General features: G+C 38.1%; 1 protein-coding gene across 1 annotated transcript in view; it reads right to left on the bottom strand.

Moving 5' to 3' along the window:
* SLC9A9 (solute carrier family 9 member A9) overlaps positions 1-15634 on the bottom strand; it is a 282029-nt gene that overhangs the window by 148257 nt on the left and 118138 nt on the right. The window contains exon 9 of the mRNA XM_063306631.1: positions 8338-8426. Coding sequence (XP_063162701.1) covers positions 8338-8426 — 89 coding nt within the window. The remainder of the gene's footprint in view (positions 1-8337; positions 8427-15634) is intronic.

Raw genomic sequence — 15634 nt, 5'->3', positions numbered from 1 at the left:
CGTGTTGCCCATACTTTTTGTAAAAGATTCTGATAATCACTACAGTTTCCTTAAGAACTTTTGGCACATCTATTCAGAGGATATATTTGGCATACATCCACATTCTTCTCCTTCCAATCAAATAAACAGAATTGTCTAGCAAAAAATTGTATGACTAATTTCTTTGCAATAGTAAATCATTTCCAAAGTTTTTAATTATTTCAGACACTACTCATATTCAAGACACATGGGTTATTTAAATCCAATCTTTGTAACTTGATAAATTATTCAGTATGTTATTTTGTAGAGAAAAGAAATTAAAATAAAACGTGAAACTACCTGGCTCTAGGTAAAATTCTATATATGTTAGAACGTAAGGGCTACCAAGGCTACTTGCCATCTGGTATCTTTATATTTCCCATAAATCAAAGGCCTTAAAGAAAAATTGTGGTCTGACACAAAAAGGCTATTAGCAATTCAGGTTAGGAGGATATCCTCTGCCTCCTGTGAGCCAAATTCAACTGAGGTGCTTGCTTGTTTAATGCTATCTGTTGCCTGCCTAGAGGTTTTCTTTGCTCTTGTTATATACTACAGAATGTTGCATCATTAACATCTATGGAGCAGTAGCATTCATAATACAAAGATGGACTGCATTACTGTAATACTATATGCTTTGGAAGGCAGATGTCCTATTCAAAGAGAGATTTTTTTTCAAAGATGGAGCCTTACCATGATGTGGTACTAGCTACCAGTATGACTGGCTTCAAAAATGGTTTGGACCAACTCCAGGAAATCATGGAGATCAATGCCTCTTAGTCTCGATGGCAGTGTCACTGTCTTTGAAGGCCATATGCTGGGAGACCATTGGGCTTCCTTGTGCAGTACGTTGGCCACTATGAGAACAGACTGCTGGACTGGATGGGCCAGGGGTCCTATCCAGCAGGGCATTGCTTGTGTTCTTATGTAAAGAGCCACCTCTTGATTGGATTATATTGGGTGCAGGGAAGGAAGGATTTCACCTGTTATTATATATATCCTTAAAATTAACATGCTCATTTGATTTTTCTGTAAAATCAAAAATTTTAGAAACACAAAAATATTTGTGCTGGTTTTGATTCTAACTAATCCTGAGTTTTCACATAGATGTGGGGGATGTAACAGGCACCTCTAGCAAAGCAGGTACCAGAGGTATGTGTTGGATCAACAGTACAGTGTACCCACAAGTGACCAGTAGACTAATCCCTTCAACCTTTAATTCTTCTTGAGGTTAAATAATAAGGTAGGGACTTGCTGAAAGCTTTTGTTCTTCTGAATTTCCCCTTTAACAGTAGCTGGCCATGAGAAAGAAAGTTGTGGGGTGAAAACTTACAGGATTCAGAAGGAATCTACAACATACAGACTCCTAGATGTCATGAACCTCCTAGTTGGTATTATTTATTTATTCATCAAATGTCTAAGCTGCCCAACTCCAAAATGACCCTGAGTGGCTTCACAATTAAAAACAGAGATAAAAGAATAATAGTTGCCAAGAAAAAGCAAATCAGAAAGAACATTTACCCCATTCCCAAACTTAAAGGGGCACAACCACACATTAACCCAAGGTCTGGGGGAAGAACCAGTTTTTTAAGGCTAATTGAGAAGTAGGCAGACCATGGGCCAGTAATATACTGTACATATGGGAAACTTGCAGGTAGTTTAGAATAATGAGATGGAATATCCTGTTTTAAAATATCAGTGGGTAGTTTTAAAGAATGTTACATTACTATTGCATGATTTTAAGATGAAATTAATTTAAAAGCCATGCTTTTTATCTATAGAATATCCCATTGAATGTGTAACAAGGGTTGAATTTCAACCTCTATTATGTTGGAAATTTAATATTTCAGAAGGGACACTAACATATTTAGGATTATTTATGTTGACATTAGTTTGGTTTAATGTTCATAAGGTTGTAAATAGGAGTTGGGAAAAAGGAATAAGGTTCAAATAGTCAAAGGAATGCTAATTTATATGCTGAAAATGTGGAACCCACCAAAGTATGAAGAACTTTGGGTTTTATTTTTTGGTATAGACAGCATTTATGCTGACAGAAAGACTATTGCACCAGACTTAAGACTATTGCACCAGACTTAAAATCCTGGATGACAGTTATCTTTCCACAGATGACTTGACCTTTTACAGATACCTTGCAAAGGCTGATAAATAATGATTCCATGTAGTCAAAGTCTACTTCATTATTTAATTTGAAATCTGATGAATGTTTGCATATGGTGTCTTCCTTTTTCCTTCTCTTTGTATTATTTTTTTTGTATTTAGTAATTTTGTATTTGGTTATTTGTTTCCATTTGTTATAGATTAAAAGAGATACTTAAAAAAAAGAAGAAACAGTGTAATGAAGTTGGGAGTCCTCCTTTGCTACACCATTTCTTTTTCATAAAGGAAGGTAAGCTACGTTGGAACCTCTTATCCCTCTCTCTCTCCACTGAATTATTATAATCATATTTGATTCTATCAATTTATTTTTATTTATTTATTGAGGCTTTTATGATGCTCATTTCCCACTGGCTCTGAGTACCAAATAATAGGTTAAAAAACATCTAAACACATAAATCATTCTTAACCAATATACCATAATAGTACTGCCCATTATGGTAGGCTAAAGCCTCCATATTCTGGAACACTTCCCTAAAGAGCCAAGCCTACAGCCTTCAGAAGTTTTTTCAATAAGTTTGAGAAGGACAGTATATCTCAGACTAAACCACTCCATAGAAGTGAGCCATCACTAATCTATGGCATTACATTTTTTGGACAATATGTTTTGACATAGGTCTTGATTTTCAGTAAGTAAAGAAAAGATTGATCAATATATTAACATATCTGGGGAGACGGGAAATGAATAAGGGTCAAATAAGTCAAAGGGATACAAATTCAGATGTTAATATACTGAATAATCTATATTTATTCAAAATAAAGCTTTATTGAGAAATGACTATGAAATGCATTTCTTATTAAGAACTGGTAGAAAGCTGAATTTTCTTTGCCTTCTTAAACTAAGTTAATTCATTGTGGCCCTTCCTTATAAAGACTATGAATGAATGTTGTACGTTTGATTTCTTTAAAAGACTGCTACTATTATACTACATTTCCTTCCTAAAAACGTAGTGTGGATATTAGTCAATAGCAACATTCTACTTCTGATCCATACAGGAAAGCATGCTAGCTATTTGAGGATGTTATTAATTACTTTAAAATTCCAGCATGAATAGTTCATTCATGGAGATAATAAACTATATTTTACTTGCAGCAAAAACAGTCTTGCTACCCATCAGCTCTTTCACCTTATTCTCTCTCTAGACCAAGAATGTTTTCTACTTTGTTGAAAGTCAAGAGTCAGTGGTACAATAAATACCAATAAATTCTGACATTGCGGTGATTGTTCAGTTTGGGAAGGGCAGATTAATTGTCTATAAAAGGCTTACCCTATCTAGCACTGCAGCAAAAGGTAGTGGACCATGTCCAGAAAGGTTTTATTAAAAAGAATGAGGCCTTTTTGGCAGTCTTAGACACGACCATTTGCTTGTCCAGCTAAATGTCATATAATTCCATAGAATGCCAGATATAAAAGGATGGCTGTTTGGATATTCTTACAAATACTTAATGCTAAGAAGTAGCTGTCAACGCTAGTTATCAGATTCAGAATCCACATCAAGCCTTCAGCTTTATTGATGATTGTGAAGTAGGACTTTGGAAATTCACCATGCAGCTCTGGCCAAAGTACATAGCTTCAAGGAGCCTAGCCATACCTGACAAGGAAGTTAGTGATTTTAGTTTATTATTTTGGTTACACAAGGTCTTCCATCTTAGAGTCATTGGTCTGAACAAGAAAGGAACTGTCCTTTTCGGTATATTAAGGTTGGGGAACTAAAGACTCCTTAAATGTTGAATCACCAATGGCCATACTGACTTAAGCTGCTGGAAGCTGTAGTTCAGCCACAGACTTTCCAGATAGCTACTCCTTTGCCTTTATACTCATCCCATCTTCAGTAGTGCAGGATTTCAGGAAAGAAGAGAAGGCCTCTTTGTAGGCCGGATGGAGAAACTCCACAGACTGATTAGGCTGGTGGGTCAGAGGTTCTTCAACCCTGCTGTAAGATCTGAGTCTTATGATGATAATAACTCTGAAACTATTCACTGAAATATATGTGGAATGTCCTTTCCTTTCCTACTGAATAATCCCATATGACAAAATTGGTAAAATAGATCCTTTCTGAAGTTCTCTGCCACAAATGTAAGGGCTCACATATCCATGAGCATATTGCTGTGTTCATTTCAATGGAAATCGGGTCTGTGTATTTAGAGTTGTTCAGAGTACCACACTGCGATCGACAAAGACTGACTGTCCAGGTCAGCAATCCTTGAAATAACACTATTATTCACATTCTATCAGTTTATGTAATTATCTTATTCTCAATGGTTGACTGAAGAAAAAGTCAGCTTGAGCCAGTGATAGGGAGATGAGGCATTGGTAGATGGTAGTATATTACAATAATATCCAACATACATATCCACTACTTTCAGAAGAGCTTACTTCCATGTAAATGAAGAATGTAGTACAGATATTAAAAAAGGATGCAAATCCATTACAACTCATTTCATTCAATAAGTTTCTCTCAGCAGGGTAGCTTTTATCATACAGTTTCTATGAATGACTGTTGTGCTTAGAACAGTCATTCCAAAAAATTGTACTTCTGACAGAATGTGGAATGTTAGTATTATTTTGATGTGGATTTCAAGGTCTCAAAGAAATTACCACATTCAGGCTAACATTCTTTACAGCCAGATGCTAAAAAAACGTTTCCATGGTCTCTTTCATGGAATTTCAATTAGATGCCTTTAATTTAAATGGGTAATGTGATTATAAGTTTCCTGATTTGTGTATTTTATCACAGAAAAAGCATCATATCAACCTCCAATTCTGTTTTCAGAAGATCATGATTAAAAGAGATTATACCCACACTGTACAATGAAAGAACAAATAAAGCAGAAGTTGTGGAAGAGCAGTAGGAATCTACTAGTTCTAATGCTGTTGTCAATCACCCTAAGTGGTTGTTTTGATGAAACATCTGGATAACTTTATCTACTTTCCCCACTTTCATGTCAAATGCGGGCTTCTGAACATGACTCCAAATAACTTTATGCAGGACAACAAAATGAAACCTTTATCATGTTGGATTTTTTCTCCTCATGTTATGCCATTTGGGGGTGGGGGTGCCTTTTGAGTCAGTATTGACTCCTGGCATCTGCCTGGACATGTCTCTGCAATTTTCTTGGCAAGATTTTGGGATTGGCTTGCCATTGTCTGCTTCCCAGGGCTGAGAGAGAGTGACTGGCCCAAGGTATCCCATCTGGCTTTGTGCCTAAGGCAGGACTAGAACTCACGGTCTCCCGGTTTCTAGCCTGATGCCTTCACCACTACACCAAACTGGCTCTCTATTCCATGTAATGAAACATTTATATGCCTAACTTATTCTACATATTTTGAAATATTACTAGTTCAGGCACTTCAGAATAGCTGTCTGGATTCTTGAGTAGCCTGACTAGAAGAAAAGCAGTTGAAAGCAATGTTTGTTAGGGCATACAGAATGCTGAGGGTTGGAATCCTGATGCCTTCACCTCCTAATGGACAATCTCCTATAGTTTGGCTGGGCTGCATTTTTTGACACAAGAGAGGAAATCAGATACCAAAGATGACTGTGATCTCACAATCTGTTCATGCTATCCAGGAACGAATCAAATACACTGCTTTATAACTGGAAGAAATCCCAGCAGTGGTGAGCAGGAATTCCATTCCATTCCATTCCATTCATACATATTTCGTTTGCCACTACTATCATTGCTATCCTTTTCTAAGTTACCACCAGGCACATCATAAAATGTATCCACATTGATAAATCACAGTTCAGAAAATAATTATGATGCAGTGATCAAACACTGTGGTCAAATAAGGGAATAGCAAGTCATCCAACCACTTCTATGAAGCCAGATGATTGGATAACATTTGCTTTATTATATAATATTCCATCTCAGGTCTACACATGGGTCTAAGTAACAAAGATATAAAATTTACTGTACACAGATTGCCTTTGCCTTTGATTAATTCTCAAAGCTTGATTGGGTCAGAATGTAGTGTTGTATTTTCATGTAATCCCCCCAAATAATACTGGTCAATTTGATCCTTCTTATAGGATATATAACTCAGCCTATGAAAGGGAAGTCATGGATTGGAGTCTAAGATGATGATATATGACTAGCTATAGAAATATTTGTTGTGCTGCTGTCAAGATAGGACTTTGGAGCAGAAGTTTAGGATTATTCTGTTGTAAAATCTAAAGCCAGCTATAAACACATGAGAAATTATTTATGAAGTTGTTTTCAGTTCAGGATTTCATGGGCAATTAAGATGAACATTTGCTTCCCAAACAAAGTAAAGAAAGCTGAGAAGTAACAGGTATAGGTTTTGAACCAAAAGATTATAAAAGCAATAGTTAGAAGTGATCTGACATATCAAAACTGATACTCAAGACACTAGAGCTTAACAAGGTAAGAAAGTTGAACAATGAAGCTAAGGAAAGCATCAGTTACTTACTTGAGAGTTACAAATGGAATGCTTAGATACTGAGACTAAGGTGTCCCATTATTTTCACTGATTATAGGAATTTCTATTTCAAAGTTTCTGATCCTGCAAAATTTCTGCCCCAATAGCCTATATTTTCAAGCGTTTTCTTTCTCTAGGACCTTGTCCTGTGTTGATTGCCTAACTTCTATTTTTTGTATTTTTACCTTTACCCTTTTTACCTTCCCAAATTTGCCCCCCTTGCAGAAGGGAAAGATTGCTTAAACAAGCTATCTCTTCCTGAGCTGCTCTTCAGCACAGCACTTCCCTAAAAGGTGCCAGCCACAAGTTAATTAGCACCCTTGGCCAGCTTGTGCTGCTATCTGAAATTTACAAAGACCCTAATCAGTTTCACCCTAAAGGCTTTCTTAAATGGCTATGGGCTTGCAGCTGCCAGAATGCTAAGCAAGCAGGCAGCGCCAAGGCATTCCTTTCAATGGGTGTTCCCCCACTGAGTACTCTAAGGCGTGCCCTTCAGTCTGTATTCTCCCACTGTGTACTTGCTTACTTTCCTGTAATCTCTTCCTCTTCAACGAATGTAAATACGAACATTAATTTCCCCTTGCTAGTTATCCCAGAACTGAAGTGAGGATTCCAAAGGGTGGGGGAGTGGGGAAAAGAGGGCTATAAGATCTACACCTTTTTCCCAGCTTCCTTGTGAGTTGAGTTCCAGAGCATTAATCTTCCCCACTGTTTCGGCTCACCTGGCTGTTTGGGGTCGTATCCTCCTGGTGCAGTAAGTATTTGGGTGCATTTCTTAATAAATCTTTGTTAAGATGTACCACCAACCTGGCATCTCCTTTGGTGTTCTCTTTCCTTGCTATCCAAACTGCAACTTCTAAATTAAGTGTCAACACACAGATGAAGGGAGACAGACCTGGAGGACACTCAGACAATTCATCTATCCCTCGTGCTATATTCCCTACAGAACCCCTTGGCCTGTACTTTTCCTTATTTGAAAATTTGATACCTGTAGTATTTACCTGGACTTAGTGGGCCTAAGTTGCTAGAATAAACAGGAGGTGCCTGAAATAGACTTGCCACATTTTGAAAAAAAATAACATTACAGACCTTATCATCAAATTAGGTCTCACAACATCATTAAACATGGTCTAAACTTACCTAACCACACTACCAATTTCTGGCAACAAAGCAGATCCACTTCATGAGTAGAATCTACAAACCCATAGAGCTATGTTCCATGAATCCATGGTTCTTAGTTTTGAAAAGCACGCTTCACTTGAAGGATTTTTAATTCCCATTTGTGATAAGACATGGAGATGTGTGTCAGCGATTCCAAGCAAAAGACAAGACAGAAACTCCATCAAGCTATAAGCCCTTGAGCAAAGCATATATCCAGTAGAATCCCAGGCTGACTTGATAAAAAGCACTAAAAACTATCACCAGCTCTATGTACTTCATATCCACAATGACATTTGATGCTTCTGGCCTCAAAAGGAAAACAGACCTTTCTTAAATTTTGCTTAGCAGAAGAACTGCCATCGTCTTTCCTGGCAAAAATAAGTGTTGGTATTCTTCTCCCTTAATAAAGATACAAGCTTTGTTCTTTGGTTTAATGAAATCTCTTCCAGCTGTATTGTCAGCTTTGCGAGATACCTAATTACTCTTGCAGAAAATACAAAGCAAGCCAGGGGTCAGAAAAGTTGGGAGACTGCATACTTTACCTGTTTAGTTCTCATTTTGGAGTCTGCTGACAGATTGTTGTACGTATAATGGGCCTGTGTGACTCCACAAAAAAGAACTGCCACTATTCCTGAAACACAAAGAAAACAACAGCAACACACATTTAGCTGTTTTCATTTCCTCCTAGAGTGTATTCAAAAAGACCAGGGAGGGGAAGGGATTTGCCTGCTTGAAAAATAATTAAACAATATTAACTGCCTATAAAAAAATGCCATAAGGAAGGTATTATAATAATTTGCTTCAATGAACTAGAATTCAGCTTTGATCAAAATAATTGGAGGTCAGGAATCTCTCTCATCTTGCTGTAACGTGACCTGCTTAGTATACATCTACAGGGCTTTGTTGTCTGAAGAACGTCTAACTGTTCAGAACTACTATGAAATCATCCAAATACAACAGTGACCTTTAACATGATAACAGGCGGGTGTGGTGTATTTCAGCTGGGCTCACTCTGTTGCAGTGTGCACAGGAAACCTGGCAAGCTTTTCTAATCAGGATGTCTTTTAACAGCATAATGCATCATTTGGTAAATTGGGGTTCCTTCTTATATTTATATCTGTGACACTATTAATACAAACAGAAGGACTGCTGTCTGGTAAAATAAACATTTCTTGAAGTGCTTTTTCCAGATTTTGGTGCTAATTAATTCAGTGATTCCTGAACAAAAGCAACAATTCAGGTTCTTCTTGTAGATACATTCAAGATTGCATGACAAAATGATAATGAAAAAAAAAAAAAAGGATTATGCCACCAAGATTAATTTCTATTGCACCATACCAGTTAGTTATTTATAAGAAATTGCTCAATGTCTATCCAGAAATAAGCCACCTGACTTCGTTGGGATCCATTCTCAGGTAAATATGTGTAAGATTGCACTCTGGAACTGGGTTTGCACAACATGCAAAGTTAAAATATGCAGATATTTATGGAAAGATTTATTAGTGAAAATATTCAAAAAAATTTTTTGACATCCTACAGCTGTTATTTCAAAATGCTATTGCCTACATAGCATTTGTCAAAAGAAAAAAAAATCCATTGGTTTCTTTCTCTTTAGAAGTTAGAGGAGCCTTCAGTATCTGGAACTAAAAATATCAATTGGGAACAATATCTTATTAAGCTGCATGTTCATTTTCAGGAAAAAAATCCAAAGGTTCAGTTTAAGAGGAATACTGAACTGATTGGGGCAACTTGGAGAAAAAAATGTGGCTGCAGGTATAATACTCTCAATTAATTAGTTGTTGTTTACGCACCCCCCCCCCCCAATATATATAAACTGACTGTAGCTGATCGAAGCAGTTGCCCCTGCCCAACTTGAAAATCAAAAGATTTATTGTTTTATGAACAATCTATTTTCAGATGGTGAAATTACCATCTTTGATAATAAGTGGGGATTTTAAAGACGATAGCTATTATTATATAAATATGTTTTATTATGCATTATATATTTGAAAGAATGGATTTGCCCCTGCAAAAGATGACATGAGACCAAGGAGAAAGGAACCAGCAGAATAACCTACAAATATACTGCTACAATGACATCTCTGAGTTATCTTATGAGACAATACGTTTCCTAATGCCCTGCTAAGGATTTTTGTTAATAGACAAGCAGCTCAAAAGTTGGCAGAAGTGTTCCTTAAGCTCTGGGAAAAGAGGTAGTGCTAAGAAGAGACTCCGGCTGGCTCCTCTCTGACTCATTAGGGTATAAGGGGGAGAGGTAGGGGCAAACAGTCAGGCTTGCAAGATTCTGTTAATATAGCCTATCTTGGTAAAGCTTAGTTCTATCTGCTTGTGAAGTCTATTTAGTAGATCTTTTTTATTTTATTTTAATTTGTTTAGTTTTATTTTATCCTACCTCTATCTTAGAATTTTAGTCCATGTTTTAGTTTTATATAAATAACACACTGTTTCTTAGTTCTGGAGACATAGTTTATACTGGTAATAATAGTGATAATAATATTCTGAACTATTCCTTTAGCTTGTGTTTTATATTTGACCCTTTTATTTTATATTTTCTCCAATAATTTTTATTGAGGATTATATGAAACAAGTAAAACTAATACAACAACCTAATATAGAAGTTTATTCATTTATTTATTGCTGGGGATGAAGGGGAAGTTTCTTCTGTTTTTTCTTCCTCTTTTCTTTTCTTTTGGTTTTTCTCTGCACTTTTTAGAGATGGATGGATGGACGGACGATAGATAGGTCTGGAGAGAGTTTTCGACAGTCCATATCCAGTATTCAGCTGCCTTTTCAGCCATAATGTCGCCCATGATCCGCAGAATGTCAGTTCGCCATTCCTCATTGGAAGTGATTCCCCTCCTCTTTTACTTTTAAAACAGTTTGTTAATCATTTTGTTTTACACTGGTCATTGACCAAAATAAACTTTGACTGACTGACTGGAGTCTGTTTACTGATCTGGACAACCTAGAGAGGCTGCACAAGGGGAACTGAAATATCACAGTCACTCCATATGGTCAGGGTTGAGTTTAAGCCTGTTCTTCCCCATCCAAATCTTCACAGCCTCCAGGCAGGAGGCTATGACCTTGACAGCATCATTGGCTGGTGGCCTGGAGTTGAGATGAACAACTGAGTATCACCAGTATTAGTCCCTCTGCTGGTGGATGACCTCACACAGAGGTTTCATGTAGATGTTAAACAGGAGAAATGAGAGTGCTAATCCCTTAGACACCCCACAAGCAAAGGGCCAAAGTTTTATCCTCTCTCGTCCTGAAAATTCTGACTGGAACTGACCAGACAAAAAGGAGAAGCACCATTGCATTATTTATTTATTTTTATTTATTATTCAAATTTAATTACCACCCATCTCCCCCAAAAGAGGGACTCTGGGTGGTTATGCCTATTCCTATTCTGCCTATTCCTATTCTGATCCAGATACCATGATCAACAGTCTCAAAAAAGCTGGAAGATCAAGGAGAACCAACCCATCCTGATTCCACCAGAGGACATCCACAAGGACAATTGATGCTTGGTACTCTGTCCTAGCCTGAAACCCAACTAGAAAGGATCCAGATCATTCACTTTAACTAGGCCTCTATAATAAGAGCAGTGACATCACACTGACAACAAAGGTCCGCAGAGTTAAAGCAATGGTATTCCCTGTAGTAACATATGGCTGCGAGAGCTGGACCATAAGGAAGGCTGAGAGAAGGAAGATCGATGCTTTGGAACTGTGGTGTTGGAGGAAAATTCTGAGAGTGCCTTGGACTGCCAGAAGATCAAACCAGTCCATCCTCCAGGAAATAAAGCCAGACTGCTCACTTGATGGAATATTAAAGGCAAAACTGAAATACTTTGGCCACATAATGAGAAGACAGGACACCCTGGAGAAGATGCTGATGCTAGGGAGAGTGGAGGGCAAAAGGAAGAGGGCCGGCCAAGAGCAAGATGGATAGATGATATTCTAGAGGTGACGGACTTGTCCTTGGGGGAGCTGGGGGTGGTGACAACTGACAGGAAGCTCTGGCGTGGGCTGGTCCATGAAGTCACAAAGTTGGAAGCGACTGAAAGAATAAACAAAAAAAGGCCTCTATAAAGCTGCAACCTTATCACTTTCTCAGCAAAATTCCTGAAAAGGGAAGGGTTGGTGATCAGGCGAAAGATATTCAGAACCATTGTGTCCAGTGATGGCTTCTTTAGGAGGGTGTACTACTGCCTTTTCAGGGCAAAAAAGCACTGACCACCACAAGCTGGATAACTACATGCCACCTTCTGGTATACTTTAATTAAGCAGGAGTGGCATGGGTCTAAGAAATGGGTGGTAGGATTGACAGAATCCTGTCTACTTCCTCAGAAGTAACAGGATCAGACACTTCCCAGATAACAGGACAAAACGAAACTTCAATTAACTGACCAGGACTTGCCCAGTTAGAGTCCAACTCTGAGCAAATTGAAGAAATTTTATCTGCTAGGGTGCTTCGAATATTCCTCACAATGACTCTGCAGATGTTCCTGTGGATCTGTACCCAGTAGGGAGTGAATCACTTTAAACAATCTCACTGGATAGCTACCTGCAAGCCTGTTATGTTGGAGAAAGAAGAAAATTTCACCTCTTGTATCAGCACAATTTAATCCCTGATGAGTTTAGTCAGATTTGCTTTCTGTCTTTCTCCAATGGTGCTCTATATATCTTGTCTGTCATTGCATCTCACAGAACTCCACAGAAAACCAAGGAATTCCTTAGGATCTACAGACAGGAGGGGACCTATAGGAGCCATCTGGTCCAAAGCTGCAGCCTCTGTCCATTCTTGATGGTGACTAAGGCCTCAGTCAAAATACCCACCAGATTCTTGGCAAAAACCTCACACTCCCTCTGAAATCCAGGCACCTGGCTGGGGTACTTTAATAGGCCCCACCTCCTTGTGGGGGAGGGTAGCACCAGTAAGCTTAAAGGTAACTAGAGAGTGATCAGACCATAACAAAAGATTGATGGTAATGTCTTTCACCTTCAGATCATGTCAGAACTGCCCCAAGATAAAGAGCAGTTCTGAAGTATGACTTCCTGTGTATGTCAGATCCTCAATGACTTGGAATAGGTTTATGGTTGCCATGGTGGCCAAGAATTCTTGAGCTGCTCCTGACTCAATGACTCATAAGGGAGGTTGAAATCTAAGATTATCAGACTAGGGGATTCAACCACCAACTCACCAATGGAATCAAGCAGTTCAGGCAGTGAGAGGCTAGTACAGAAATAATAAGCCCAACTGCTGCCTAGAGCCCAACTTCAACCAAGGGTTCCACATCCAGTTATATGTGGTGTAGACCCTCTGGAAGCCATCAATGCTCCCCAAGTGACAACTGCCACCCCCAACCATTCAGCCCCAGTCTCATGGCTGGTGCCATACTTGAACCTCGAAGACCCCCTGAATCTTGGTAAAACATGCCAGGTCATCATCTCATCTAGGATAATTCATCATCATCAACTGGAGGCTGGGGCCACCAAGGACTCAGTGACCTGGCCTCAGGGGCTAGAAGGAGCTGAATTCTGGGGGCTAGAAGGAGCAATCAAGATACCATAACTTGATATTTCCCATATGCAGCCACCCCTAGATTATCACCATATTTTCCTCTGTCTGCCATCAACTAGATGTTATAGCCTGCCAAATACCCTGTCATTCCAATCTCAAACCATGGACCCAGCCAACAAATCATCCACCAATCCCACTTAACCGCCTAGCTTCACCTACAAAAAACAGCCTCCACAGCTGTTTCTGCAACATTGCACTCCAAGGATATATCTCATCAGGACAGACTACCCAACCCCCCATCACACATACCCAATACACAAAAGAAAAGAAAAGAATTCTTCAAAGCAGGCAGCTTGAAATTACTGTGTTATAATTTAACTCTCAAGATTTTGCTATGCTACATTGAGTTTTGATTAGTTTAGCTTGTGCAGGTCAATTCAACTGGACTTTGGGCAATTCAGCCTTGCCATTGCGATCCCCACATCCTATCTCACATGGCCCAGCAAGGTTCTCTTACAAGAGATAGGATGAGAGAAGTCAATTTTTGCAAGCTTTTTTAAAAAAAAGTTTTCAGAAATTGAAATAAGTAAGGAAAATGTTTTGGTTGCCAAGGGCTTTATTAACCATTCTGGGAAGGAGAGGGGAAGACCACAGTAGGTGGGACAAGGGTACAAAATGTATAACCGAATCATAGACACATGGATGTGGCCAGGAATTTTAGGCCTGGATTTGAAAAAAGAGAATCATCATCATCATCATCATCATCATCATCATCATCATCATCATCATCATCATCATCTAAAAGACTATGTTAAAATAATAGTACTTACACTCAATGTTTGTGTCATCCCTACTTCAAAATGTTAGGAAACCATTGCCCAGGGTCCCCCGTGTGGGGGAGATGGGTGGTGATAAAAATATGATAGATAAATAAATAAATAAATAAATAATTGCCACTCTTCTATAATTTTGTTATAAGTAACTCCATGAGCTGCAAAAATGTCTTTGAGGGCCATACACAGCCCTGGGACCAGAGGTTATTCACCATGGACCTAAAATATTGCTTTCAGGTAGGATTTAGTTATGACCCACATTTACTTTTATTGAATTGGGACCACTGTTTCCAAGAAGAGGGGACTGAGATTATTGTTCCTAGAAATAATCTTTAAAAAGCAAATAATGCTAATTTATTCCAATTCCAGTTCAGAATTGCTTAAAGCAATTCTGAGTACACAGGATCACATACATTCCTTGAAAGCCCTGGACAAGATCTCTGCTGCAGTAAACTAAAATTGTATTATTAATTGTACTAATTATACATAATAACTATAATTACATTAATTGATTTAAGGTAATTTAAAATCTGGTTTTGGTGTTGGTTTCACTTACCACTTTTTCCTTTATTGGTCTAGTTTTTAGAATGCAGGAGTGATGTGAGGCCCTCAGCTTGAAAACATTAATCCATTTTTGAAACTTAGAAGTGTTAAATGTAATTGATCCACATTGATTGCCTACTCTAGATCTTTCTCTGCTTGACCCAGATGTTGATTTTCAGGTCTAATTCACTTAAAGCTACTTATGACGAAGTAGTGGAGTTATTCATAACTTATGATACTCCTGAAAACGTATGTGCCACGTTGAATTGCCACGGTGGAAGAACAAATAATGTGCTAAATATACAATACAAAAAAATCTGTTGAATAATCATGGGGCTTGATTGATTGGAATGAGTACCTGGTATTTTTAGCTGTATCTTTTTTCCCCATCAAAGAATAGAACAGAAAAATAATTTTGTTCTGGGCTCCACAAATGATCAGGAAAAAGAAAATGATAGAGGTTCAACTAACTCCTAAATCTTATAAATGAGAATTATATTGAAAAAGTTTGACAGAACTATTTTTTTATAAAAGAGAAAATACATTGCTCTGGAATTTTAGACTGATTCTTCTGGGTAAGAAAAGTCCTCCTGAAATAACCTGAAAGTGCTTCTGGGCAAGTTTGTATCACACCAAAACCAAGGTGGCAAGATCTCCATGGAGTGTTTTAATTAGAACGTCTCACACAAAATATTGCTTTCAGGCTTTTGTCAATTGAACTGTGCCAGTGAAAAATGGAAAGCTTGACAGTACTTGCAGACTTTCATCAGAGAGCTCCAGAAAAGCATCAGGAAAGTGGCTGAGTGAAACATTTCAGGCACTTATATAAGGACATAACACTTCACCATCACATCTGAGCGCCAACTTCTGCCCCTTACTTTAAATACAGATAATTTTTATATGTTTATGTTTGTAA

Source organism: Candoia aspera, chromosome 6, assembly GCF_035149785.1.
Source record: "Candoia aspera isolate rCanAsp1 chromosome 6, rCanAsp1.hap2, whole genome shotgun sequence".
NCBI lineage: Eukaryota > Metazoa > Chordata > Lepidosauria > Squamata > Boidae > Candoia > Candoia aspera.
This window is presented reverse-complemented; position numbering and strand designations above follow the sequence as displayed.